General features: G+C 47.8%; 1 protein-coding gene across 7 annotated transcripts in view; it reads left to right on the forward strand.

Annotated features, from left to right (window-relative positions):
* The first annotated feature begins 9468 nt into the window (after window positions 1-9468).
* The window catches only part of Dlg3 (discs large MAGUK scaffold protein 3), a 53238-nt gene continuing 38175 nt past the window's right edge, over window positions 9469-24531 (forward strand). For 2 of the 7 annotated variants that reach the window (XM_021188593.2, XM_021188594.2), the window contains exons 1-10: window positions 9469-10198; window positions 13118-13171; window positions 13427-13477; window positions 13869-13993; window positions 14179-14348; window positions 14635-14771; window positions 15060-15204; window positions 15861-16020; window positions 17567-17723; window positions 18167-18269. In XM_021188593.2, coding sequence (XP_021044252.1) covers window positions 9842-10198; window positions 13118-13171; window positions 13427-13477; window positions 13869-13993; window positions 14179-14348; window positions 14635-14771; window positions 15060-15204; window positions 15861-16020; window positions 17567-17723; window positions 18167-18269 — 1459 coding nt within the window. In that variant the 5' untranslated portion in view covers window positions 9469-9841. Of the gene's footprint in view, window positions 10199-13117; window positions 13172-13426; window positions 13478-13868; window positions 13994-14178; window positions 14349-14634; window positions 14772-15059; window positions 15205-15860; window positions 16021-16284; window positions 16729-17566; window positions 17724-18166; window positions 18270-19000; window positions 19154-24531 lie in introns of those variants that run through there. The other 5 variants (XM_029534035.1, XM_021188595.2, XM_029534034.1 and 2 more) reach the window with 5 other exon arrangements.

Genomic DNA, 24531 nt, shown 5'->3' on the forward strand with positions numbered 1-24531 from the left:
AGCCTCTCAGGAGACAGACATATCAGGCTCCTGTCAGCAAGCACTTGTTGGCATCCACAATAGTGACTGGGTTTGGTAACTGTATATGGGATGGATCCACAGGTGGGGCAGTCTCTGGATGGTTTTTCCTTCACTCTCTGCTCCACACTTTGTCTCTGCATTTCCTCCCATGGGTATTTTGTTCCCCCTTCTAAGAAGGATCGGAGTGTCCACACTTTGGTCTTCGTTCTTGAGTTTCATGTGATTTGTGAATTGTATCTTGGGTATTCTGAGTTTCTGGGCTAATATCCACTTCTCAGTGAGTGCATAGCATGTGTGTTCTTTTGTGATTGGGTTACCTCACTCAGGATGATATTTTCTAGTTCCATCCATTTGCCTAAGAATTTCATAAATTCATTGTTTTTAATAGCTTAGTAGAACTCCATTGTGTATCCATTTCTCTGTTGAGGGACATCTGGGTTCTTTCCAGCTTCTGGCTACTATGAATAAAGCAGCTTCAGAGATATTTATTCTCCGTGTAGGGTAACTCCAATTGAACTGTGTGTGTGTGTGTGTGTGTGTGTGTGTATGTGTGTGTGTGTGTGTTTCACCTGCATGTGAGTCTCATAAAATAATAGGTTTCTGGATGGCTTTTTAAATCACCTTTCATGTTACTTATCCTCTTACCTGTGAATGGTATTTTGGCAGAAAAATTATGTTGAAGAAAGGCAAATCCATAATCACAGCAAGTGTTTATTCCAGGAAGAATAACACACTGAGCCGGGTGTGGTGGCACACGCCTTTAATCCCAGTACTCAGGAGGCAGAGGCAGGTGGAGTTCTGAGTTCGAGGCCAGCCTGATATACAGAGTGAGTTTCAGGACAGCCAGGGCTACACAGAGAAACCCTGTCTCGAAAAACCAAAAAAAAAAAAAAAAAAAGAACAACACACTACCCCTTTCATCACAATGGAAATGACCCAATATAGTCAATCTGCTACCAGGTTTGCCACACAAGAGAATGGTGTCATGCTGGGGGCTCAGTGTTGGTCTCTACTATTGGAAAATTTGTCACCATGCAACAGCCACAGCCAGGTCATCCTTGGTGAGTGGAACTTCAAATTGTCGAGTTCATGCATATCCTCCATCCCTGCCATCATGACCACTTTTTCATGGGTCCACCGGACAATGACCAACGTAGCTTGGGAAAGAGATTATCTTATTATCCATTATTTTATCCACTATTATCCACACAATGAGTCATCTATTTAGTTGATTACTGGAGTTCTTCTCTGGTGAGGTAACATTTGGTGAGGAACAAGGAACACAAATACCTGCACATCCTTTGCCCACATGGAGAGGTCCATCTGTATACCCCTTCCTCTGTGTCTTTCTCACTTATTTTCCAATCACACTTCTTCCAAGTCCCTGACCATCTAGCCAAACCATTGGCTTCAGCCCATGAATCAGTATAGAATTACCCATCTGGACATTTTTCCTTCTAAGTAAAGTTCTACCCACTGCAATGAATTCTCTTTACCACTATCCTTTGGGGATGTCCCCTAAAGGGACTATATTCTTCAGCTATTTACTTTTAGGTAGTGCCTTCATAGTATGCAGAACTATATGTAAGCCAGACCTTAGTATTTTCTTTTTTAGTTGACCACATAAGCCATAGGTGCATTGCAGGGAGCACATCGTACAAAGTCATAGATGCTCTGGATAAAAGGCATTGCAGTTCAAGTAGGAGCCACAGACATTTGGGTCACTTCTGCAAGTAATTTACTTGTGCCTTCAGGATTAGCTTGGGCCTGATCACCAACATTTAATGATCACTTCCATTTAATGAAAGGTTGCTGCTGTGTACATGTAGCTTTATGACGTGGTAGGTCCAATAACATCAAACTCAGAATGAACAGCTTAGGTCACATAGTAACATTGTGGACCATTGTCAAATACTAAGAGCCTGTTAGCAGGCTAAGATCTGTCTCTCAAAGAAAGAGTAGTTGTCTGCAGATGAAGTCACGGCTCTGATCCAAAATCCTAAGGACTTTTGCTGGAATTTACCTATGGGGCCCAGGGAAAGGCAAGGAGCATCCCATCTGTTATTGATACCTTAAGTACCATTGGGTCTACTGAATCTGGCCCAAGTGGTAGAGCAGTTTACATAGCAGCCTGGACCTATCTTCTGGCTCCCCTGCTCCCACACACAAAGAATAGCAATCTGTATTGGGCCAGACTTACACACACAGATAAGGAATGTGCTATCTGAGATGCAACTGAAAGAGATATCTTTGTGTTCCCCACCCTCCCATGTGGGAGGCAGAAGCATTTAGAATCTCTGTGAATTAAAGGTCAACCTGGTCTACAGATTGAGGAAAAAACATGTCTTGAAAAAAAACATTTTTAAAAATGTCATTTGTCAATGTGTATGATTATTTTGCCTCCATGCATGGCTATGTACCATGTGTGTGCAGTACCTGCAGAGGCCAGAAGAGGGAGCTGGGTCCCCTAACTGGTATTAGATACAATTTTAAGCTATTATGTTGGTGCTAAGAATCTAACCCAATGCAACCAGGGCTTTTAAATGCTGAACCATCTCTCTAGTCCTTATTTTGTTTTTAACTTTACTTAGAATTTTAAGTTTTGCGCCTTTGCTTCATCTTTAAACTTTGTTGTAAAGCATCCTTTGAGAATGTAACTTGAAAAACCACAAGATCATATATATGCAATCACTGTAAAGACTTCTGTGGTGGTTTGACTAGGAATGGCCCCCACAGGCTTATATATTTGAACTTCTGGTCATTAGAGTCTGGCAGTATTTGGGCTGGATTAGGAGGTGTGGCCTTGTTGGAGTAGGTTTGGCCTTGCTGGAGAAAGTGTGTCACTGGGAGTGGATTTATGGGTCTCAAGGGACCAAGCCAGAAACAATGGTTCCCCCCCCCCTCTCTCTCTCTCTCTGTGTGTGTGTGTGTGTGTGTGTGTGTGTGTGTGTGTGTGTGTGTCTTCCTGCTGTGTGCGGATCTGGGTGGAGAACTCTTTACTCTCTCACTAGCACCATGTCTGCCTGTCTGCCACTATGACAATGCCTTTCTGCCATGATGACAATGGACCTCTGAATCTGTAAGCAAGCCCGTTAAATGTGTTCCTCTATAAGAGTTACCATGGTCATGGTGTCTCATCACAGGAAACAGAACAATGAGAGGAGTTGGTACCAGGGAGCTGGGTGTTGCTGTGATAGGCCTGACCACTCTGCTTGTTGGTGGAATGTGGACTTTGAGACTTTGAATTGGGAAAGCAGTTGGATGCCTTAAGCAGGTCTCAGTGGGCCATGCTAGCAGGAACATGGAAGACAGTGGTGCTGAGAGCAATGGAGNTTATGATGGCTCAGCTCAATATGCTTCAGAGGGGAAGAATATTAGTAAGTGGCCTAGAAANTGTTCTTGTGGTGTTTTGGTAAAGAATGTGGCAGATTTCTGCCATTGTCCTAACAATCTGTCTGAGGGTAAATTGAAGAATTTTGGATTAATGGTGTTGACAAAGGAGATTTCAAAATAGCCTATGCCACATGGTTATTACTGGCCAGTTTAGACATCTATAATGAAACGGAGCAAACCAGTAAGCAGAATTCCTCTATGACAACTGCATCAGCTCCTGCCTTCAAATTCTTAACCTGTTTGAGTTCCTGTCCCAAATTCCTTTGATGACAAACTGTGATGTGTAAGTTAAGCCAAATAAACCCTTTCCTCTCCAGCTTGCTTCTTGGCCATGGTGTCTCATCACATCTAAGTGTGACTCTCAAATTCGCACCTTTTTCTTTCTGTAGTAGACAGAGATTAAAGAAATAAACTCATAACTGGTCAAAGGCCCGAGAATAAGTATCTGTGATAAGCCAGTCACAAATGGCACATCTATATTATCTGTCTCCTTATAGGCTTAGGGGCCATTGCAGAAGCAGAGATAGAAAGATTGTGAGAACTAGAGATTGGGGAGGACCAGGATCAAACAGTGTCTTCTAGACATTATAGGACTGCTGTACTTAAGAAATTACAACATCTTGTTTGCCAGCAAGAGGCCTCTACAATATCAAGCAAGTCAATATTCTGCCATGTTTATCAAACCCAATTATGCATTCTGAAGCTCAGAAAGTAACTACAGTGCAGGTACACATTTAACCTACTGTGAATCAGACCTCTGCTAAGATTCTATTGGTTACCTTATGTTCTTTGTCCCTCTGACTGAAGAGCCATGCTCTCAATGCCATTTGAGATCTCCTGGAACTAATGTCAATTCAGATCCAATGCAGGTACTAAAACATCTGATTATTTCCTTTCCTCAGCATACAGTTACCATGGCGAAAGATCGTAGATTCATTTTAGGAGAAATTGGAAAAAGATTAATAGTAAAAAGAAAATGGCTGGGCAGCAGTGGCACAAACCTTTAATTCCAGCACCTAGGAGGCAGAGATAAGCAGATCTCTGTGAGTTCAAGGCCAGGCTGGTCTATAGAGTGAGTTCCAGAATACCCCGGTCTCCACAGAGAAACTTTGTCTTGGAAAACCACACACACGCACACACACACACACACACACACACACACACACACACACGGTTGTATAGTAAGGTCCCTCCTCAAAGGTATCTGGTATCTATTGATTTCATAGGCCTATACATTTTATAAAATCTGGAAATTGGTTGAGGAGCCATGATTCTTTGTGGCTATTATTCAAGATAGACTTTTGTTCATTTGCTCTGGAAATACATTTCTTACATGGATTAAACAAGAACTTAGTAGACTTCCTGTATATTTCACATCTCAGAATATCATGGCAGATTATCCAGCATCTTAGCTCTACACAAGACAGCCCATCAAGATCATTCCTTTACTTCTACTGTCTGTTATGGCCAGCACCCTCACTTTGTCTTTGGTAATTGGCCCTCAGAACTCTTGCACCCTTATACCCATTACATTTAAGTTATCCAATTGAGTGGCTATGGCTCCTACCCTAAGGTCTGTTATACAGAAAAGAGTAATGATAGAGCTCTTCAAGCAGCCTGGTGCTTCTCTCCCAAATCTGCTCCTTACAGTATTATTGGAAGGCATGTCATATGAACTTTCCCATGATAGAGGAGTAGATACCAATATTTCAGTTACACTGAGTCATTGATTCCCTTCATCAACATTAAGCCAAAGGACACCAGACATATCCAGCTCATTCACAGTAGGTCATTTCTTGGTTCACCCGTCATTCAACCAAATAAACTATTATGTGCCTTGTGGGGGTGTGGTGGTGGTGGTGTCTGGGTGTGTCTGAGTGTGTCTGGGTGGATATGTGAAGATATGAATACAGTATCTGCAGAGGTCAGAAGAGAGTGTTGGATCCCCTGGGGCTGAGGTTACAGGAGGCTGTGAACTGTTCCATGTGGATGGTATGGCAGCTGAAACATTAAACCAAAAATCTATTTGATGAGGTTCACATCAATAAATCCAGCCTGGAATGGTTTTGTGTTCTACCTACCACTATGCTATGCCCTTAAAATCTATTAGCACACACATTCTCCAGACTTCTACTTGTGTGAACGGGAAAATTCAAGCAGTTCTTCTGGAACATAGTGTATCTCCTCAGGGTCCTAATGTGTTTCTCACCTCTAAGAGCCTGCTAAGGCTTCAATCTAGTTATAGGTCTAGGACTAAAGATGGGTGGTAAGGAGTTGTTCTGAGGGGCATCAGCATTATCTTGCATGGTATCTCCTTCAGAAAAGGTAATTGCTAGTTCTATAGATATTACAGGATTATTTCCATTGGATAAGGATGGAGAGGCCAATATTTTGGGAAATAAGATAGGAGTATACTTATCACTAACCCTAAAGGTAGGAGACTCAGGAAACGTTGTTTCTCAGGTAAAATAAACTGAACAGATTGGGGGCTAGAGAAATGACTCAATGGCTAAGATTGTGTCCTCTTCTTCCAGAACACTGGCGTTCAGATCCCAGAACTTAAATGAAGTGGTTCACAACCACCTTCAACACCATGGAATCTGACATTCTCTTCTGACCTCCACAGACACGGAATTTACATTTTTGTACACACACATGCACACACAAACACACACACACACTCAAGCACGTACACACTTTAAAATTATAAAGGAAAGTCTTAAAACATGAAACCCAGGGCTGGAGAGTTGGTTCAATGGTTAAGCACACTAGTTGTTCAATTCCCAGCACCCTCATGGCAGCTCACAACTCCGCATAACTCCAGTTCCAGGGGATCCAACACCCTTCCTTATATAGACATACATGCAGGCAAGCCCCAATGCACGTCTAAATAAATAAATAAATAAATGAATATTTTAAATAAAAGAAACTCATCAGTACCTGGGGGCTCAGTGTTCTGGTCTCATTAGGGTTCTCCTACACTTCTCCATCTTAAAGCTGTAGGACCCCAATCTTTACCAGTTAGTGTCCCCGCTTTAACTGCAGACAGTTTTTGAGACTCAGACCTAAACTTGTAAGTCCGATAAATTAATAATGAGAGTTTGTGTTTGGTTTTTGGCAACTTCAGCCCTATGGGTGCCAAAGAGAGGATTCTCTCTCAGGGCAAACATAGCTCCTTTAGGATCTTTTTCTTTCCTCCAAGTCTCTTCCCCCACTTCCCCTCTTCCCTATCCCTAACCACTCCTCTCTTTCTCCTCAGAAAAGTGGAGGACTCCCGTGGATATCAAACAGCCATGGCATATCAAGTTGCAGTAAGACTAAGCACATCTTCTCCTATTGAGGTTAGATTGGGCAACCCAGGAGGAGGAAAGGTCCTCAAGGCAGGCAACAGAGTCAGAGACAGCCCCTGGTCCCACTGTTAGGAGTCCACATGAAGCATGAACTAACTATACAATGGTTTCATATGTGCAGATGGCCTAGGCCAGTCCTATGCAGGCTTCCTACACAGGTGGTCAGTTCAGTCCCTGTGAGCTCTTAAGAACTCAGGGTGGTTGGTTCTGTGGGTTTCCTTGGGGTGTCCTTCACTCCTCCAGCCTTTAGATTTTTAATACACACCTGGAGCTGAGACACTGCACCTCTGAACTTATATTTTCCATTTGTTACTTTATCCAGAAATATAAGGAGCAACCAGCCTATAACATTATATTGTCTATTTCCCAGAAATACTCCAATGTATTATGTATAAACTCACCCAATTCCCTACCTCTCACAAATAAGTGCTAAATCAGGAGTGTCCAATACATTTATTGCACATATTTCTCTAAACAGTTCGCACCATGGATTGTCTGTCAGTGCTCTCCATGCTATCGGGAGGGTGTTTAGTAACTTTCGATGTAAGTAATCAAATGAGAGAACTCCTGCAGAAATCACTTCTTTCTATAGAACTACTTGTAGTATCAAAATCTGCATTAGACAGGTTTCTATAAATGAATAGAACCAATAGAATGTATACATACATATTATAATGTGGGCTTATTAGATTGGCTTATATGATAGGAAAACTAGCAGTCTAACAATGGCTGTCTGTACACTGACAAGGCATGGAACGTGGTAGCTGCTCGGTCAAAAAAAAAAAAAAAACAAAAAAAAAAACAAAAAACAAAAACCAGATGTTTCAGCAGTCCCAATCCAGTGCTGAAAGCCTGGAGGATCCCTGAAAAGTCACTGGTGTTAAGTTCACTTGGATAAAGTCTGGTGGTGGCCAATAATATCAACAGCAGCGATATGTGCACTCAAAAGGAAGAGAAGAGGGAATGAAGGGGTGGCTCAGTAGCTAAGAGCACTCATTGTTCTTGCAGAGGACTCAAATTTGGTTGAGGGACAACTATCTGTAACTTCAGTATGGAGGATCTGACACGTGCCCTATTGGCCTCTGCCAGAACTGCACACAAATGGCACACACACATGCGTGCAGGTAAAACACTAGTACACAGAAAGTGAAACAAGTCTACAAATAATTTTTGAAAAGGAAGTGAAAGCAGGCATAGGCTTGCTGCATTTTACTCAGACCGCTCTATATCTGGGTAACCCATTGGACGATGCCACTCCCACTGAGGGTCTATTCATCTGCACTGGAAATGCCCTCACAGATATGCCCAATGCGTATCTTCTAGGTGATTCTAATTCTACTCAAGTTGACAACCATGGCCAGTTACCATAACTATATGGTTATCTGTTCTTTGTTGCACTTATGTTTGTCTATATCCTCTTGGGGACTCGGTCTGTTTGTTGTATATAGTACTGTTCTATTACTATATTCTAGGGCAGTGTTTGGCATAAACATCTGTTGAATTAAGCCCAAGTCTCTGCTCACAACACCCATGTGATGATGGCCTTACACAGAGTAAGTGCTCAATTAATGTCTGTTAAATTAAACGGAGACCTAAAATCTGCAGGAGAACTTAGAGCATAGTACTTATCTGAGTAGTTTAGAGCATGGGTTCCAGTCAAATGGCAAGAACTTTCATCTTTCAGTTACGCTACCTAGCTGTATTAGCAGCGCTGAGCTTACAGTTCTTATTGGTAGAATAAAGGTACCTTTAGTACTGCCTTGACAGAGACTTTTGTTTGCACTTCAGACTTTGTCATGATTCAGTCATTGTCTGCTAAAGACAAAACAAGGATAGCAACAACAAGCTCGGCTGGGTGGCACTTGTAATATCACCAATCAAGTAGTTGAGGCAGGATGATCACTCTTCTGTCTTATGATTATCCTTTCCCCACCTTCCAACAGTGTGAGCGAGGAGGAGTCAAGGCGATCTCCCTCAATCGGTATTCCTGGGTGCTATACCAGACCCACAGAATTGGCTTCTTTCACTTTAGATCTTGTCTTACCACTTCCTCGTACCCGAACTCCCTTTCCTCTTAACATTTCAAGCCTCCTTTCCCTAACATAACCATGGAGTGGAGGCAGAAGTGTCGGAGGCGGGCATAAGTAGTTTTCTCTCGTTGCCGGTTCTGAGGTTAAGTCACTGGTGATGTAAGAAAGGTCGACTGTGAGAGATACTCATTTCAGGGCCTAGGAAATGAAAGAACAATGGTCCTGATCAGGATCCGCTGACAGACCTGGATGCTGCCCTTTTCCTTGGTCCCCTGCAGGAGGCAGCACTTCTCGCACCCTGTCCAGATGCCCCTTTGATCGGCTCTATTGCTGCCTTTACTTCTGATGGCCCTAGCTTAGAGCAAGCTTAGGGACCCATTGAGCATCTCACTGCAACTCCCTCTTGCAAGTGGGGCGGGGTGGAGCGGGCAGAAGACAGCCTGAAATTGGCAACACGAGAACACAGGATCGCAGGATCATACTCTTCAAGCTCTCTAGTGGCCCAAAATCTCAGCCACCTAGACTAGGGTTGCCAGTAACTCCACAGAATAGGGGAGATGTATCTGAGTCCGGGGGGCGCCTCGGCTTCTGCTCCTTTAAGGAGCCGCTGTTTAGCATTCCTGCTGCTGCCGCTGCCGCTGCCTGACTCTGCGCTCTGATTGGCTGGAATCAATTGAGAAGGGAGCCAGGGAGAGATGCTCTTGACTCCACTCAGATCCATCCTGGGGACCTGAGCAGAAGGGGTTCTCGCCGCACCTAGCCTTTGCCTGGGCGCCCGATTCTTCTTTGCCGCTGGGCCTCGGCCCAGAAGCCACAACGGGCGACACGGAGCCGCCAGTGCTGGAGGGGGAGCCATGGGTGCGGGGCAGCGTGGGGGCAGAGGCCCCGGGACGCCCGCCCGGCCCCAGGCCCCGCTCCGCCCGGGCACCCCCACGGGTGCCCCCCCCTTCTTGGTCTGAGCAGTGCGAGTGTGCTAGGGAGCCTGGCGGCGGCGGCGGCGTGGAAACTGGCGTGGGCTGGGGGGTCCGAGCCGCGGGGGGCAGTGCCATGCACAAGCACCAGCACTGCTGTAAGTGCCCCGAGTGCTATGAGGTGACCCGCCTGGCCGCCCTGCGGCGTCTTGAGCCTCCTGGCTACGGGGACTGGCAGGTGCCGGACCCCTATGGGCCAAGTGGGGGCAATGGGGCCAGCTCAGGTTATGGAGGCTACAGCTCGCAGACCCTGCCTTCACAGGCAGGGGCTACCCCCACCCCTCGCACCAAGGCCAAGCTCATCCCCACAGGCCGAGATGTGGGGCCAGTGCCCCCTAAGCCAGTCCCCGGCAAGAGTACCCCAAAACTCAACGGCAGTGGCCCCGGCTGGTGGCCCGAGTGCACCTGTACCAACCGGGACTGGTATGAGCAGGTAAGGACCGGCAGATGAGGAGGAGGGGAGGCTGGTGGGACAGCCCAAAGGACTAGGGATTGGGGTCTAGGAAGTCTGGGGAGCAGTAGAGGTTGCTGGGGCTCCAAGTCTATGGATCTGAGCCTTTAGCACTGCAGCTGACCAAAGAGAGACTGTTGAAAATACATCTTCTATGTGTGTCTGTTTAGGGGGTCTCCATTTGGAGGGGATTGGGAGGAGCTGTTTGTATCAGGGGGTGATGGTATGGCGGAGGGGCACATTTTTCTAGTGTGGGGGATTTGGGTTTGTCTCAGTGCGGGGCGGGGGGGGGTGGCAGTGTCTCTGTGTCTGGCAGGGGGCGGGAGGTTCTGCGGGGGTTGTATGTGGTGTGTGTCTCCATAGGAGGGGAGGAGGGGGCATGGTGCTCTGCGTGGGGGGGGACATATGTGTTTGTATGTATGTTGGGGTGTGTGGAAGAAAGCAATGGAGCTTGTGTGAATGTATGTATCGGAGCCCATGTGCCCAGATGGCTGAGCGTCATCTCTCCATACCATGAGTCCCTCTCCATCCCAGTCCCTTTGTGTGTGAACGTGCACATGGATATGTGAGGATGTGTCTCTGAATGTGGAGGTGTCTCTGTCGATGAGGCTGCAGGGACGGCTGTGTTCGCCCCAGGGTGTCTCCATGTATATGTGTGTAAGCATGTGGCTGCAAGAGTGTACACGTGTGTGTGTGTGTGTGTGTGTGTGTGTGTGTGTGTTGTCCCTGATGAGAAGCACTTGACAGGCAAAGGTGGTGGTGGTGGGGGGGGGCAAGACACATCCCAAGCAAGGCTGAGATGCTGCTGAGAAGGACAGACTCTTTTGTCCAAGCTGCTCTGAAGTGTGTGTGCTGCGGGGGGTTGGGGGGCAGGGGGTGTTAAACAAGCCTTTTTGCTCCAAAGCAGGCATATTGCCTGGAACCAGGCAAAGGGTAGCTGCCCTAATGCAGGGTCTTCTCTGAGTGGGGCATGGCCCTTATGGGTACCCACAGATGTGAGAGAGCTTAGCTCCCCAGCTCTGATTTGGCACAGCTTGGGAGCCCCTGGGTGCTGGGCACAACTCCGGCTTCCACTCCCAGCCTGAACTGCCAGCTTAGAAAATGGAAGGAGCGTCTGTGGGAGAAGCAGCAAAATGGAGGCTGGGCCAGCAGAGCCAGGTCTCTGGCACGCATGGCGGAGGGCCTGTCTAGTTCTTCAGTTCTGCAACCCCCAGGGTGAAAAGAGAGGAGGAGGGGCTTTGCTCTCTATGGAAGGTGCTGACTGTCCCAAGCTGGTGACCATTCTGGCCACCCCTCTCCTCTTCGGAGAATAGGATGTGCTTTTACCTAGAAGCAAAACAGGGGGCTTCTTGGAGATCGGAATTCTCCATTCTGTATGTCTGTCTGTCTACACCTCTTCCTATGTCCCTAGCCTTGGTTCCTTGCCCTCTCCAATGAGTCCCCTCTTTTTTGCCCCTCCCTTATAAACACACGCTCATGCTTGGCCTGCCTAGTGAGAAATAGGTGCCAATTCCAGGGCTGGGCGCGTTAGATACCCTATCTTTACCCGGGCTGATCTTTGGATGGCTCCTGACCCTAGAGGCAAGGTCCCTGAGTGGAAGTGGGACGAGAGCTAGAGGGTGGACTACTGGGAGCTGAAACCTCCAGGTGCCACCCAAACTAGGTGGGTATGGCTTGTCACATGTGGAACACACATGGTACACTAGGTACACGAAAAAGCTTCATGGGTTCTCTTTTGCTCTGTAACAGTTGTATGGCACTTCAGTTGGCTGTGTTGTTTTGGGGGGTGGTCTCTGAAGAAGCAGTGATTTTTCTTCCTGGGTCCAGGGTGAGGCTGCAGCTGGAGTCCTCCCCACTGACTCCTTAAGACCACAGAACATGAAGGGGGAGAGAGAGGGGAGGCTAGTCAGCACTCTTGTAGCCAGTGCTGCAGAGGATGAAGGTGGGAAGGGGGAGGCAGAGCAGAATATGTTAGAAGAACCCTCACCCTGTGTTTCCAGCTGCTCTCTTCTGGGGCCAAAACTTGAGAAGGGTATAAGGCAGCCAGAGAAATTTGGATCGGTGCTGGGACACTTGGTGAGAGACAAGGGGCTTCCTTCAGTCTTGAAAATGATTGTGGGAATGAGGAAGCAGGTGTACTTGTCTGTGCAGAATCAGATTTCCACTTGAACAAAGGCCACAAGTATGTCCTGTCTGGAAGGCAATGTCTATTTGTTGCTGAAAACAACCTGTGGTGTTTTTTTTTTTTTGAACCCCTTACTGGCCTGTCTTGCCGTGGCTACCATGTGCTTAAGATCACAAATTCTGCTACTACTGTCTATGGGTCATCAGGTTCTCCGTCATGGGGAATTTTGTCTACCCCACTCCTGTCCTAACCCTGATTTGGCTTCAGACTCCTGGCCAGTTCCCACCCTGACCCTTTCTTCTAGAGTACAGAAATGGTTCAAATTAAAAGTTGTTTTGGAAAAAAAAATGGATTAGGATTTTTCACTCCTGTCCGTTTGAGAACTTGGATTTCTGGAACCTTTGAAGGAGGTGTAAAAATAGGGCTTCCGGGGAATAACCCTGATGGAAATAACATGGAGAAGGGATGATCGGCCAAATTACCACTGGCCTTGAAGCCTCCTATAATCCAAAGAGTACCTAGAAATACAAGTTCTATATCCTAACTCCCAGTGTGCCTCAGGCACACCCCACAACCACTCTGGGCCTTAGTGTCCTCAACCGTCATGTGAAAGTGGTGTCTGTTGTCTTTCCATATCTGACATTGTGGGAATCTATGATCCCAAAGTCAGGGGGAGCTGTTGTTCAGAAATGGAGAGGTTCCCTCACCAGGCTTCCTATGGATGTTGGGTGTGGTACGGTTTGCCCACCATGCTCCATCTCTGCCATCCCCCTTAGGCCAGCCCTGCACCCCTCCTAGTGAACCCCGAGGCCCTGGAGCCCAGCCTATCGGTGAGTGCACCACTGGTTGGCTCAGTCTCAGACAATTGATCTGGGCTAAACAAGCAGCTGGTTTTGGACTGATATGTTTGGATACAAGGGGAGGGATGTGCTCGCTCGGGGTCAGCCTGTCTCCATCTGTGATCTAGAGGATGCCTTGTCGTGTGCTTGGGATCTTGGTGGGAGTGGGGAAGGAGCAAACTGACAAGAGGGCAGATGACTGGGAGGGCAGAAGACACTGAAGGAAGTGCTTCTGTCTTCTTTTAGGTGAATGGCAGTGATGGCATGTTCAAATATGAGGAGATAGTACTGGAGCGGGTAAGTTTTCCAGGAGGGAGATTGGGAAACCGGAAGCAAAGTCTACATCCAGGAGAGGGGAGGGCCCTGAGCAGCATTTCAAGACTCACGGGGAGTCCATACTGAGAGTATGAGGAAACAGGTCCTTCAGAAGCCACATCACTGCAGCTATCAATCAACTCATAGATATTGATCTTGTTGACTGAGGCCTGGAAACGTGGGGTGGGGGTTGGTTTGCTGAGGCCTCCCCACCAGAATGGTCAACATAGACTAAGAAACTGCTAGGTTTCTGATGAATATGTCCCACCCTTCCCTTGGAACCTAGAGGACCTACTCTGGGCTATGGAAGGAGATGGAACCCTCCTGTGTGCTCTCAGAATGAAATGACTGTGCCCTTCCACCCCCTTCTCAGGGCAACTCTGGCCTGGGCTTCAGTATCGCAGGTGGCATCGACAACCCTCATGTCCCTGATGACCCTGGCATCTTTATTACCAAGATCATTCCTGGTGGAGCAGCTGCCATGGATGGGAGGCTGGGGTGAGATGGCCTGGAAGCAGGGCTGTGGGTGGAAGGGACAGGATGGAGATGAGGGACAAGGATGACCCTTCCATTATATTGGAGAAGAAGAGGGAAAGGAGGAAGGGAGAGCCGAGGAGAGGGAGGATACAGGAGACAGCAAAGGGGCGGCACACACTGTCATGCCTCTTGGGCTTTCCCCACAGGGTGAATGACTGTGTGCTACGGGTGAATGAGGTGGATGTGTCCGAGGTGGTGCACAGCCGGGCCGTGGAGGCACTGAAGGAGGCAGGCCCTGTGGTGCGGTTGGTGGTGCGGAGGCGACAGCCCCCACCTGAGACTATCATGGAGGTCAACCTGCTCAAAGGGCCAAAAGGTGGGGCCCTCTTGGTTCCTGTGCTCTAGCAATCCACCCTCAGCCCCGGGTTCATGGCTGCCCCATAGGTGGATGGAAGGGAAGGGCTTTTCTCCTGGCATGATTATTCCAGTCCCAGATCGTAGCTTTCTTTCTTGACCTCAGGTATCAGTCCTTGCTGACCTTGGGATGATAGGACTGGTGAAGCTTTTGGAGGGGGCAGAGGGAGGGAATTGGCTTCAAAATGGATGAACCATGGTAACTTCTCCCTGTGGCTCTCTCCCACTTCCCGCTGGCTGACGTTTAGGCCTAGGTTTCAGCATTGCTGGGGGCATTGGCAACCAGCACATCCCAGGAGACAACAGCATCTATATCACCAAGATCATTGAAGGAGGAGCTGCTCAGAAGGATGGACGCCTACAGATTGGGGACCGGCTGCTTGCGGTGAGATAGCCTTCAAGGGGGTGCCCAAACAGTAGGGTACGGAGGAACAGCTCTGGGACACCCTCTCATTCCATCTAAACCTCAGTACAGGATAAGGCATTTTTGGCAAATTTCAAGACTATCCCCTGAGTTGGCCCTAGTTTTTTCCCATGGTGGGGCCAGCCACCCTTATATATCCCTTTAACCCTACCCGACTGGGACCTGTTAGTATGCTGAAAGACCACTCTTTTGAGTGCCCCGGATAAGTTTTCCCTTCTAAGACCCACCCTAAGGTGTCTCCTCTTCTAGGTGAACAATACCAATCTGCAGGACGTGAGGCATGAGGAAGCTGTGGCTTCGCTCAAGAACACATCAGACATGGTCTATCTGAAGGTGGCCAAGCCAGGCAGCATCCACCTCAACGATATGTATGCTCCCCCTGACTATGCCAGCAGTACGTACCCATTGCTCTTTGGCCCTGGTTTCAGTGGAGCCGGTGTCTGTCCCCTTTGTTCAGAAAGAACTAGTACTGATGGTATTGTCATGACTGAGTTCAGGTCCCAGTCATGTGCTTTGGAGTTGGGTGCCCTTGAGCAAGACCTTTTCACAACTTTAGTTTCCTCTTTAGCCCCAATAAGCTAATGCTGTGTGTGTGTGTGTGTGTGTGTGTGTGTGTGTGTGTGTGTGTTGCCTTCCTCATAGGACTGGTGCAAGGATTGAATGAGATCATGGATGAGAAAGCCCTTGGAAAACTATTAGGCTACAGAGATGTAAGGGATTATTATTAGTCACACCTCTAGTCATGCCTTTCTTTGTAGACTGCTTTGACTTCAGCTCTTTCTAAGACTCACAGGAGTAAGCCCAGGGTTTAGAAAGGGACAGAGGAGGAGGAACCCTAGGGTGAGGGTGGGTAGTGGGTAAAGCAGACAGAAGTGGCCTAGGGAATCAGCATTCCTTGGTCCTTTTTGTACCTGAGGTAGGATGTGAGGAAAAATCCTTTCAGGGGGTTGGGGAAAATTCTATAGTGGAACATCTCTGGATCTCTCTCTCTCCCTCCCTCCCTCCCTCCCTCCCTCCCTCCCTCCCTCTCTCTCTCCCTCTCTCCCTCAGCTTTCACTGCCTTGGCTGACAATCACATAAGCCATAATTCCAGCCTGGGTTATCTTGGGGCAGTGGAGAGCAAGGTCACCTACCCAGCTCCTCCTCAGGTGCCCCCTACTCGTTACTCTCCTATTCCCAGACACATGCTGGCTGAGGACGACTTTACCAGGTAAGACACTCCCCTGTTCTTTCAACCTAAGGGGGGTGAGAATAAATTTTCTGGCCGGTGACAGGTCTTCTTGTAGTATGTCAAAAAGGGCAAGGCCCTTATCATCCTCAGCAGTAAGATCTGGAGCCCTTCTCTGTGAGGCCTTCGGACTTCAGAAACAGAGGTGGCTGCAAGGACGACTACCGCCGTCAGGGGGAGTGCCAAGCAAGTGGCCCAGATCCGAAAATGCAGATCCGGGGTGGGGTGAAGCGTTTAGGGGGCTGAGGAAGTGGGGGCAACCGGGGGGGTTTCCTGCTCTGCGACAGTAGCAGTTCTCTCTTCAGCAGCCATCCATAGTCGCTGAAGGCCTTTTAGCTGACGGGGTTGGCGGGAGTCAGAGAGGCCGTCAAGCCAGCCCCGGACCGCGGGAGGAAGGGTTCCGCCCCATGGTGGTGGCGGCGGGCCGGGCCGTTGAACTGGTCAGGCCGGCCGGGGTTGAAGGGGGACAGGTTTGCAGGGTGGGGCCTAGGTGGCTGCTGGGCCAGCAGCGGTGGAGACAGAAGGGTAGGCTGACCCGGGGAGAACCAGAGGAGCCATGGAGACAGCTCGCAAGTTCTCAGGCTCAAGCTTGGCCCTGGGTTTGGGCTCGGCCTCAGCTTCAGCCTGGAGGAGGGCTTCACAGAGGTGGGCCTGGCCGCTCCGCTCCCTGCGGCCTGGAGGGGATGCCAGGTAGGAAGCATCGACCCCAAGACTCGGAACTGCAAGAAAGGAAGAGGCTCACTTGAGACCCGGGCTTCCTCTCAGGGAAGATGCTTGTACCAAATGAAGATGGCAGGATGGGACAGTATGCTGGGGAGTTGGGCGAGTTGTATAGATACCCAAGTGCAGATAATTTAACTCACCGGGTGGAGATATGATTATATATATATATATATATATATATATATATATATATATATATATATATACCTCTCCTCAGTTTAACCTATTTTGGGACCTGGGATTTCCTCATCCTCATCTATTTCTCCACACCATTGGTCAGTGGAGGCTGCCATGTTGGGGGAAGGTAGAAAGGCACATATAGTTGAAGGGTGGAACTTCAAAACTTCCCAGCAGTGGGTGTAATGAGAGTATCTTTTGAAGGGTCAGGGAGATCAACCCAGGGTGACTCCACTGCCCTTACCAGGTTTCTCTTTCAGTCCAGGGCCTTTCGCAGAGCTTACTAGAACAGAAGACTCAGGGAAGAAAATGAGGGAGTGAGCTGTGAAGTTTGGGCTCCAGTGTTCTGGATGACATTTTGTGGACCTGAGAGTGCTGAGGAATGCCCATTGGGAAACTGACTAGGAGACTTTAGGAAGGAGGGACAAGGAACTGAAACTTGGCACCTGGCATAAAAGAGCAGCCAAGCAGGTTTCAGGAGTCAAAGGGGAGGCACAGGGCATCACTTAGAGAAACCCGAGTCTTTACTTCCTACAGCAAGTATGGATCTTGTGATGGGCTGGTCCTTACAGAATCAACAGTTCCTATCACCCCCCCCCCATCTTATCTTTTTTTCATTTCTCTCCAGAGAGCCCCGCAAGATCATCCTGCACAAAGGTTCTACAGGTCTGGGCTTCAACATTGTAGGAGGAGAAGATGGAGAAGGCATTTTTGTTTCCTTCATCCTGGCAGGAGGCCCAGCAGACCTAAGTGGGGAGTTGCGAAGGGGAGACCGGATCTTATCGGTGAGACAAAGTCGGGGTGGGAGGATGGGTCAAAGGGAGGAGGGGAGTCCCTGTGTCCACCAAAAAGTGTTTCTTGAGATGGGGGAAGGGCTGAGAACTGAAGAAAATGTAAATTGTTTTTTATAAATATCTTTAGGGAAAAGAGAACAAGACTAGACTTAGGCTAGAGGAAGAAATGAATGTCTCTAGATCTTAACTTTAGCATTTGACTCCCACAAAAATAATTATTATTACCCCCGAGGTATTGTATCCTTTAGGCCTAATTTGTGGGGACAGGATGGAATTTGTGGAAAACCAATCCAAACAGGCTGAGATATAGGTTGTACATCCTCTTTATAACTGCTATAAAGGGGGGGGGTAGGTCTCTCTCTCTCTCTCTCTCTCTCTCTCTCTCTCTCTCTCTCTCGCCTTTGAGGTAGCTCACAGCTCCTCTCTTTGGACAGGTAAATGGAGTCAACCTGAGGAATGCTACCCATGAGCAGGCAGCGGCTGCTCTGAAACGGGCTGGCCAGTCAGTCACCATTGTGGCCCAGTATAGACCTGAAGGTAAGAGAAGGGAAGGTGGAGAGAGATGTTGAATTTCAATGTATACTTAGAATTGACTTCTCCCACCGTAGGTAACAAAGCCATTTGACCAGGTCCGCGATATTCTGGTGCAGTCATCTCTTATTTCCTTTTTCCTCTAGACAGTGTGGTAGCTATCTATGGTGGTTTGGCAGCATCAATCAAGGCAGTGCTAAGATCCTGCAGATGAGGGATGCAGTACTGCAGGAAGCCTGTAGCGGGCAGCAGCCCATGAGAAACGCCACTAAGAGATTTTAGGGCAAATGGGAAAGACAGAGGGGGGAATTTAGGGCTCCGAGGCGGTCGTTGGGAAGTGTGCCCTGGGAAAGAGTAACTCGGTTAGAAGAACTTCAGAGAGTAAGAAATCCGACCTCCTAAGAGATCTTGGAGGTCCCACTTCATCAAAATAAGATGATACTAAGCCCTTGGGATGGGGGATTCAGGAATCGAATCACACCCATATGGAGATCTTTGTATTCTCAGCGAGTAGGCCCTCCGCAGGGGCGAGTGGGCGGAGCCGGTTATGCAAACAAAGGTGTTTGATTGGCTCGGGCCAGCGGAGGCCCAGGTGAGGAGGTGAACTGTAGGAAGGCGCGCCCCAGCCTGCCAGCCAGCTGGACACCCATTGGTGCGCCGAGCGCGGCCTCCAGCCGTACGCCCCGCCCCCTGACCCAGGCGGAGGGCGCCGGGCGCCCCTCCTCCCCTCTCGCCTCTGGCGTCTCCTCCTCTATCCCCTCCCCCTCCTCCCCTTCTCCCCTCCTCCCGCGCGCCCCGCTTTGTGTCCGTGGTCTCCCGCGCGGGACAGAGGGACCGGCCGGAGCCGGCGCTTTCTCGACAACTAGACCTGGACTCCGACTGGGCGCCAGGTGAGGTGGGACGGACGGGGGCCAGGCCCCCTCGTAGTCCCCCCAGTCTCTCCAACTGTTCTGTTCTCAGCCTCTTTTCCAACATCGCGCCCCATCTCTGTCCTCTCCCCTAAAGCCTGCGTGCGCTGTGCACCCCGAGGCCCCTTCCCCGCCCGCCACCTTGGCTTCCTCGACTGCTCTGCGAGGGGCTCTGCGCCCTCTGAACCTTGTCAGGCTTTTACCTCCGTGCTATCACTTCTCACCCATCAGCTGTTGCCCCTTTTCGTCCTAAAGCCTCGGTGCAGCCCACAGCCTCCTTCCTGCTGAGTCCCCAGCTGCCCTCGATCCCTCAGAGGAATTTTCTAAATCTTCCTCCAACCCCCATGCTCGTGTCTCCCCCTAACCCTAGGAACTCCAGCAATTAGTTTAGGATTCTTGTGTCCCCGGTCTTCCTAAGGTTTTCATTCTTTACAGACATCTTTCGTCTCTCTTCCCTCTTGTAATCCTGGCCTTTGTCCCCTTAGGGCTGCAGTGCCTGGGTTCCTTGGACACCCAGGCCCTGCAGGCCTGTAAGCCCTGTGGAGGAGGAACCTGGTGCTAACAGGTGCTATAGTAGTGCGAGAAGGACGGGAGAAGCTAGAATCCCTGTGACAAAGCTAAGAAGGCTCAAAAGCGACCACCTTTGTCCTTCCCGCCCCTCCCCCACGTTAGTTCCGTGACCTCCGAGCCCTAAGAGAAAGGGCCCTGTCACCCTTTCTACCAGGCTTGATGCGAGACAGGAGTGCAGGCAGGAAAACTAATAGGAGAGCTTGTTGGTCTAAGATAATTGGAAAGAGAGATGCAAAGGGACACTTCGAATCATTTCTCTCCATGTTTGGCTTTCTGCTTCCTGACAGGGAATGCTCCTTAGGGATATTGTTTTTTTTTTTTTTTTTTTTATGAATCAGGCTTATGATGTTTGCTTCTGAAGAAAGGGTTCGCCACTGGATTTTTCTTAGCAACTAATATTTATCATTTTTCTGCCCTCAATTTAAGAGTAGATTCTGCAAAGGAAATGACTTCTCAATGCCTGCCTGCCTGCTCCCCTCCACTGCCGTGTGTGTGTGTGTGTGTGTGTGTGTGTGTGTGTGTGTGTGTGTGTGTGTGTGTGTAAGAGAAAATGGTTATTCTCTCTGATGCTGGGCACATGGAAACAATACTGAGAATTTGCCTGGTGGCAGTATGCTGGAAAACTGGTGACTAAATATTTCTATGACTTTGGTTTGGGGAATGCAACTAGTCTGCATAAAAAGCGGTGAGTGGCTAAAGTCATTCCTGCAGTGGCTCCTGCTCTCAGTGGAGTTTATGATGCTGTCTGTGTCAGGTCTTTCTACCCCTTGCTGCTCAAGGCCTTCCTTGCCGAAATTAGGTGAAGCACCGCTAAGCCGTGCCTCCCCAGTCTATTTTTTCTTTGGTTTGCTCAATACAACAGAGCCCCAAGAAACAAGGTTTTTTCCTTCATTTGAAAATGGACCTTTAGGCGCTGGTCTAGGTAGGCCATCAGACATTCTTCATTAAATCCATACTTTTCTTAAATTAAATCCTTGTATTTAAGAGTAAGGGTTACATGTGGATAATTATACAAATACATTAAATATGGCTCTTTGGAGGATTGCATCCTGGTGGCTGTTTGCAAGGTTGAATAATGGAACTATGTTCATCTGTTGGCAAAAGTGGCAGAGACTTCTCATGTTGTTGGCTGAGCAGGCGTTCATTATTTGGATTTTCTCATAGAATGTGAGCACGGGAGGTGGGTGAGGTCACACTCTGCATCCCTGCTGTGCAGACTGGAACAACCCAGGAGAGCTAGAACTCAACTGGCCTGAGGTCACTCGGGAAAAGTTGCCGAGGATCAGCGAACTACTTAATTTTGAGGTCCACTGGGGACACACAGACTGGTTCTAGCAACTGAGACCTAAGTAGTTCAGAGTAGAAGGCTAACCGGGAAGAAATAAGAGATAGGGGACTAGGGAGGGAGTGAGGGAAAGAAAGCAGTGGATGGAAGGAGACTGCAGAGGCACCATTCCAGTGCCCCCCCACTACCTCAGAGTTAGCATGAGAGCTTAAAAATAGCTTTGACTAATTAGAACAGTCAGGGTAAGAACTTTTTTTTCCTGCCTTTTAAAATGTTTTAAATGAGATATAAGTCATAATAGCATTCACTTCCCACATGTAGGTCTATAGTTCAGTGACACAGAGTTGTGCCTGTGTTGCCACAGATAAATTTAGAACATTTTCATGATCCTCCATCTCCTTGGAATACATAAAGAGGGACAAGCACTGGAAGCTGCTTAAGCATACAGGGGGGAAGGGGGGCGGCTGGATGGCAACTTAGACATGCTCCTAAAAAGAAAATTTTGGTATATGTGGCTTGCTTAGTGGGAATAATGAGGTATAGAAATTGGGTCTTTCTATTTGAGCTTTACAGTGTGCCTAGCATAGGTGCTTTACAAAGTGTTTTCATGATGAAGTTTTGGAAATATGAAATAGAAGCGCTAAATGACAGGATATCACAGCGAAAAATATTTAATAGTTTCAGTTCTGAGCCGGGCATGGTGGCGCACGCCTTTAATCCCAGCACTCGGGAGGCAGAGGCAGGCGGATTTCTGAGTTCGAGGCCAGCCTGGTCTACAGAGTGAGTTCCAGGACAGCCAGAGCTATACAGAGAAACCCTGTCTCGGGGAAAAAAAAATAGTTTCAGTTCTGATTGTTCCAAACTGTTGTGGATCCCAACAATCCTACCTGTTAGCGATAAGTCTCATTAAAATAGAAAATTTAAACAGCTGCCACGAGGCAGAGGCTTGCTTGCAGACTATTTGGAAATGGGTCTTATTTGTCACTGGCCCACGGAACTACAGCAGGAAGGTAGAGATGGCCTTGGCATTACAACAGTTTGAGATCCACACCTTCCCCTGCTTACTCCGTTCCAGCCTCTGCTTATCAACTGACCTAGTGTTTTTGTGGAAAGACCTTTTGTTTTTTGAGTAGAAACCTGATCTCTCAATCAATAATTGAGCCAGAAATGGATCATTTAAAGTAGCCCAACTGGGGGACTGATCCTTTGTGAAGTTTTGTTTTTTTGTTTGGTTTAGTTTTAGCTTTTGGTTTTGGGTTTTAGGTTTTTTTTTTTTCTGGACTGTAAATCTACATAGGGTAGAAGTGTGCTAAGTGAGAGAATTCTTTTTTCCATTTTAAGCTGCTCAATGGGCTCATCACAGAAACCCCTCCACATAAGTCCCAGAAGAGCTAGGGAGTCAGGGCTGATATCATGAAAGTTCCAAAAGGTTTTTTTTTTTTTTACAACATTTCCCCATATTTAGGAATGAAGGATGTAAACATAGCTATCCTATCAATATGATCTCTCACGAGGGCAGAGATTAGGCTGCATCAAGGCAAAGAGAGTTTTGAAATTCCTGCATTCCTAAAGCAAGGCTCAGGCAAGGACGGAAAATGAATCCTCAGAGTGAAAAGGTAGAAAGAACCTAAATGTCCATCCAGTCTAGAATGGGTAAACAAAATACACTCTAATTTAGACCGACTTTTTTGTTCTACCATAAAACAGAGTAAAAACTTGTTGTCACAACACAGCTGAACCTTGAAAACATTAAGTTAAAAAAAAGAGCCAGGCACACCTTTAGTCCCACCAACAACTCCAGAGGCAGGCAGATCTTGGGGTCCTAGGCCAGCCCAGTTTATATAGTGAGTTCCAGAACAGCCAGGGCTACATAGTGAGACCCTGTCTTAAAAACCAAACTAAAACAACACAAACAAAAAAGAAATGAGATATATTGAATGATTTCATTTACATAAATTGGCCATGAGAGGCAAATTCATGGAAGGGAAAGACCTAGGGCTCTAGTGAGGGGAGGAATGGGGGCTTTTCTCTGTCTTTTTTTAATACACAAAGACAGGGATAAGCTTTGGGAGAGTGATAGTTAAGATACTTGCTTCCTAATGTATCTCTCCTCCCAAGTAGGGCTTGGATGCCGTGTAACCTCTGGGCTTCTGACAAACTTTGGGGGAGGGGTTCCAAACAGGGTTTCTCTGTAATCATGGATTCCTGGACCCCTACTGTAGGCCAGACTAGCCTCAAACTCACAGAGATTCTCCTGCCTCTGCCTCCCTGTGCTGGGAGTAAAGGTGTGCACCACCGCTGCCCGCCTGTAGGTTTTTTTTTTCCTTTTTTTGTCTTTGTGTGTTTTTGTTGTTGTGTTGTTTTTGAGATAAGGTCTCATCACCCTGCTTTGGTTGGCCTGAAACTTGCTGTATAGATCACGCTGGTTGGCAGACCAGATCTTGCTTCTGCCTTCCCAAATGCTGGTGGGATTAAAGGTGTGTGCCACTCCACCTTGTTTATCTCAGCTTTTCAGTCGTGGTGATCCTACAGTTCTGCACCAAGAGAGGTAGTAGTGGGGAAGAGATTTCTGGAAGCATGTGGGAGTCTCTCCTACAGAAGCAAAGTGAGTTCCCACAGGGAATGGTTGTGTTGGGGAGGGGGAGTTGCTTTGTTCAATTGAATGGCAAATGTGACCAGGTCTAGAATATTAATGGTGTAAGTAGGCATTTCTCATTTCTTCAACTGGAGTTGGGTCATTCCTTTTGAGTACTGGGGATGGTATCCAGGGCCTTATGTGTGCTAACCAGGGGCTGTGCCACTGAGTGGCATCCCAACCCTGTCATTCATTTTTACGACAACAATTAATTCAAGGCTACACATAAATAGAGTTTAATAGCGTAACCATCATTCCTAAACTTCTTATCCCTCTCAGCCCTAGGCAACCACCAATCGTCTTTCTGATGCTTACGAAGTTATTGTTTATTCTGAATTTTTCATGTAAGTGAAATTACATGGTAATGTGGCCTTTTGAGACTGGCTCCTTTCACTTAGCAGATGATCAAGGTTAATTTATGTTGTAGCATGTAGTGGTGCTTCTTTTCCTTTTATAGATAAATAATCTCTCTCTCTCTCTCTCTCTCTCTCTCTCTGTGTGTGTGTGTGTGTGCGCGCGCGCGCGCGCATAGTTTTTGAACTGTTATCAATAATACTCCATGACCGTCAGTGTGCAATCTTTCAGTGGACATAACACTTACACATTTCTTGGACATATTCTCTGGCTTGAATCTCATTACCGTTCCCCTTTGAGGCGTGTCCAGGCTGCTCTCCACTGGGCCTGCACCATCTCTGCGTCCTCCCCAACACTGTCAGTCCTTTTGGTTGTCAGCATCCTGCTGGGTGTGAAGTGGTAGCTCCTTGTGGTCTTGATTTGCATTCCCCAATAGTAATGTTGAGCATATTTTAAGGGCTCATTATTTGTTGGTCAATTTTGCTTTGATTTGGTTCTCATCCTGTTTACAAATTA

The sequence above is a fragment of the Mus pahari genome, chromosome X (assembly GCF_900095145.1).
Source record: "Mus pahari chromosome X, PAHARI_EIJ_v1.1, whole genome shotgun sequence".
NCBI lineage: Eukaryota > Metazoa > Chordata > Mammalia > Rodentia > Muridae > Mus > Mus pahari.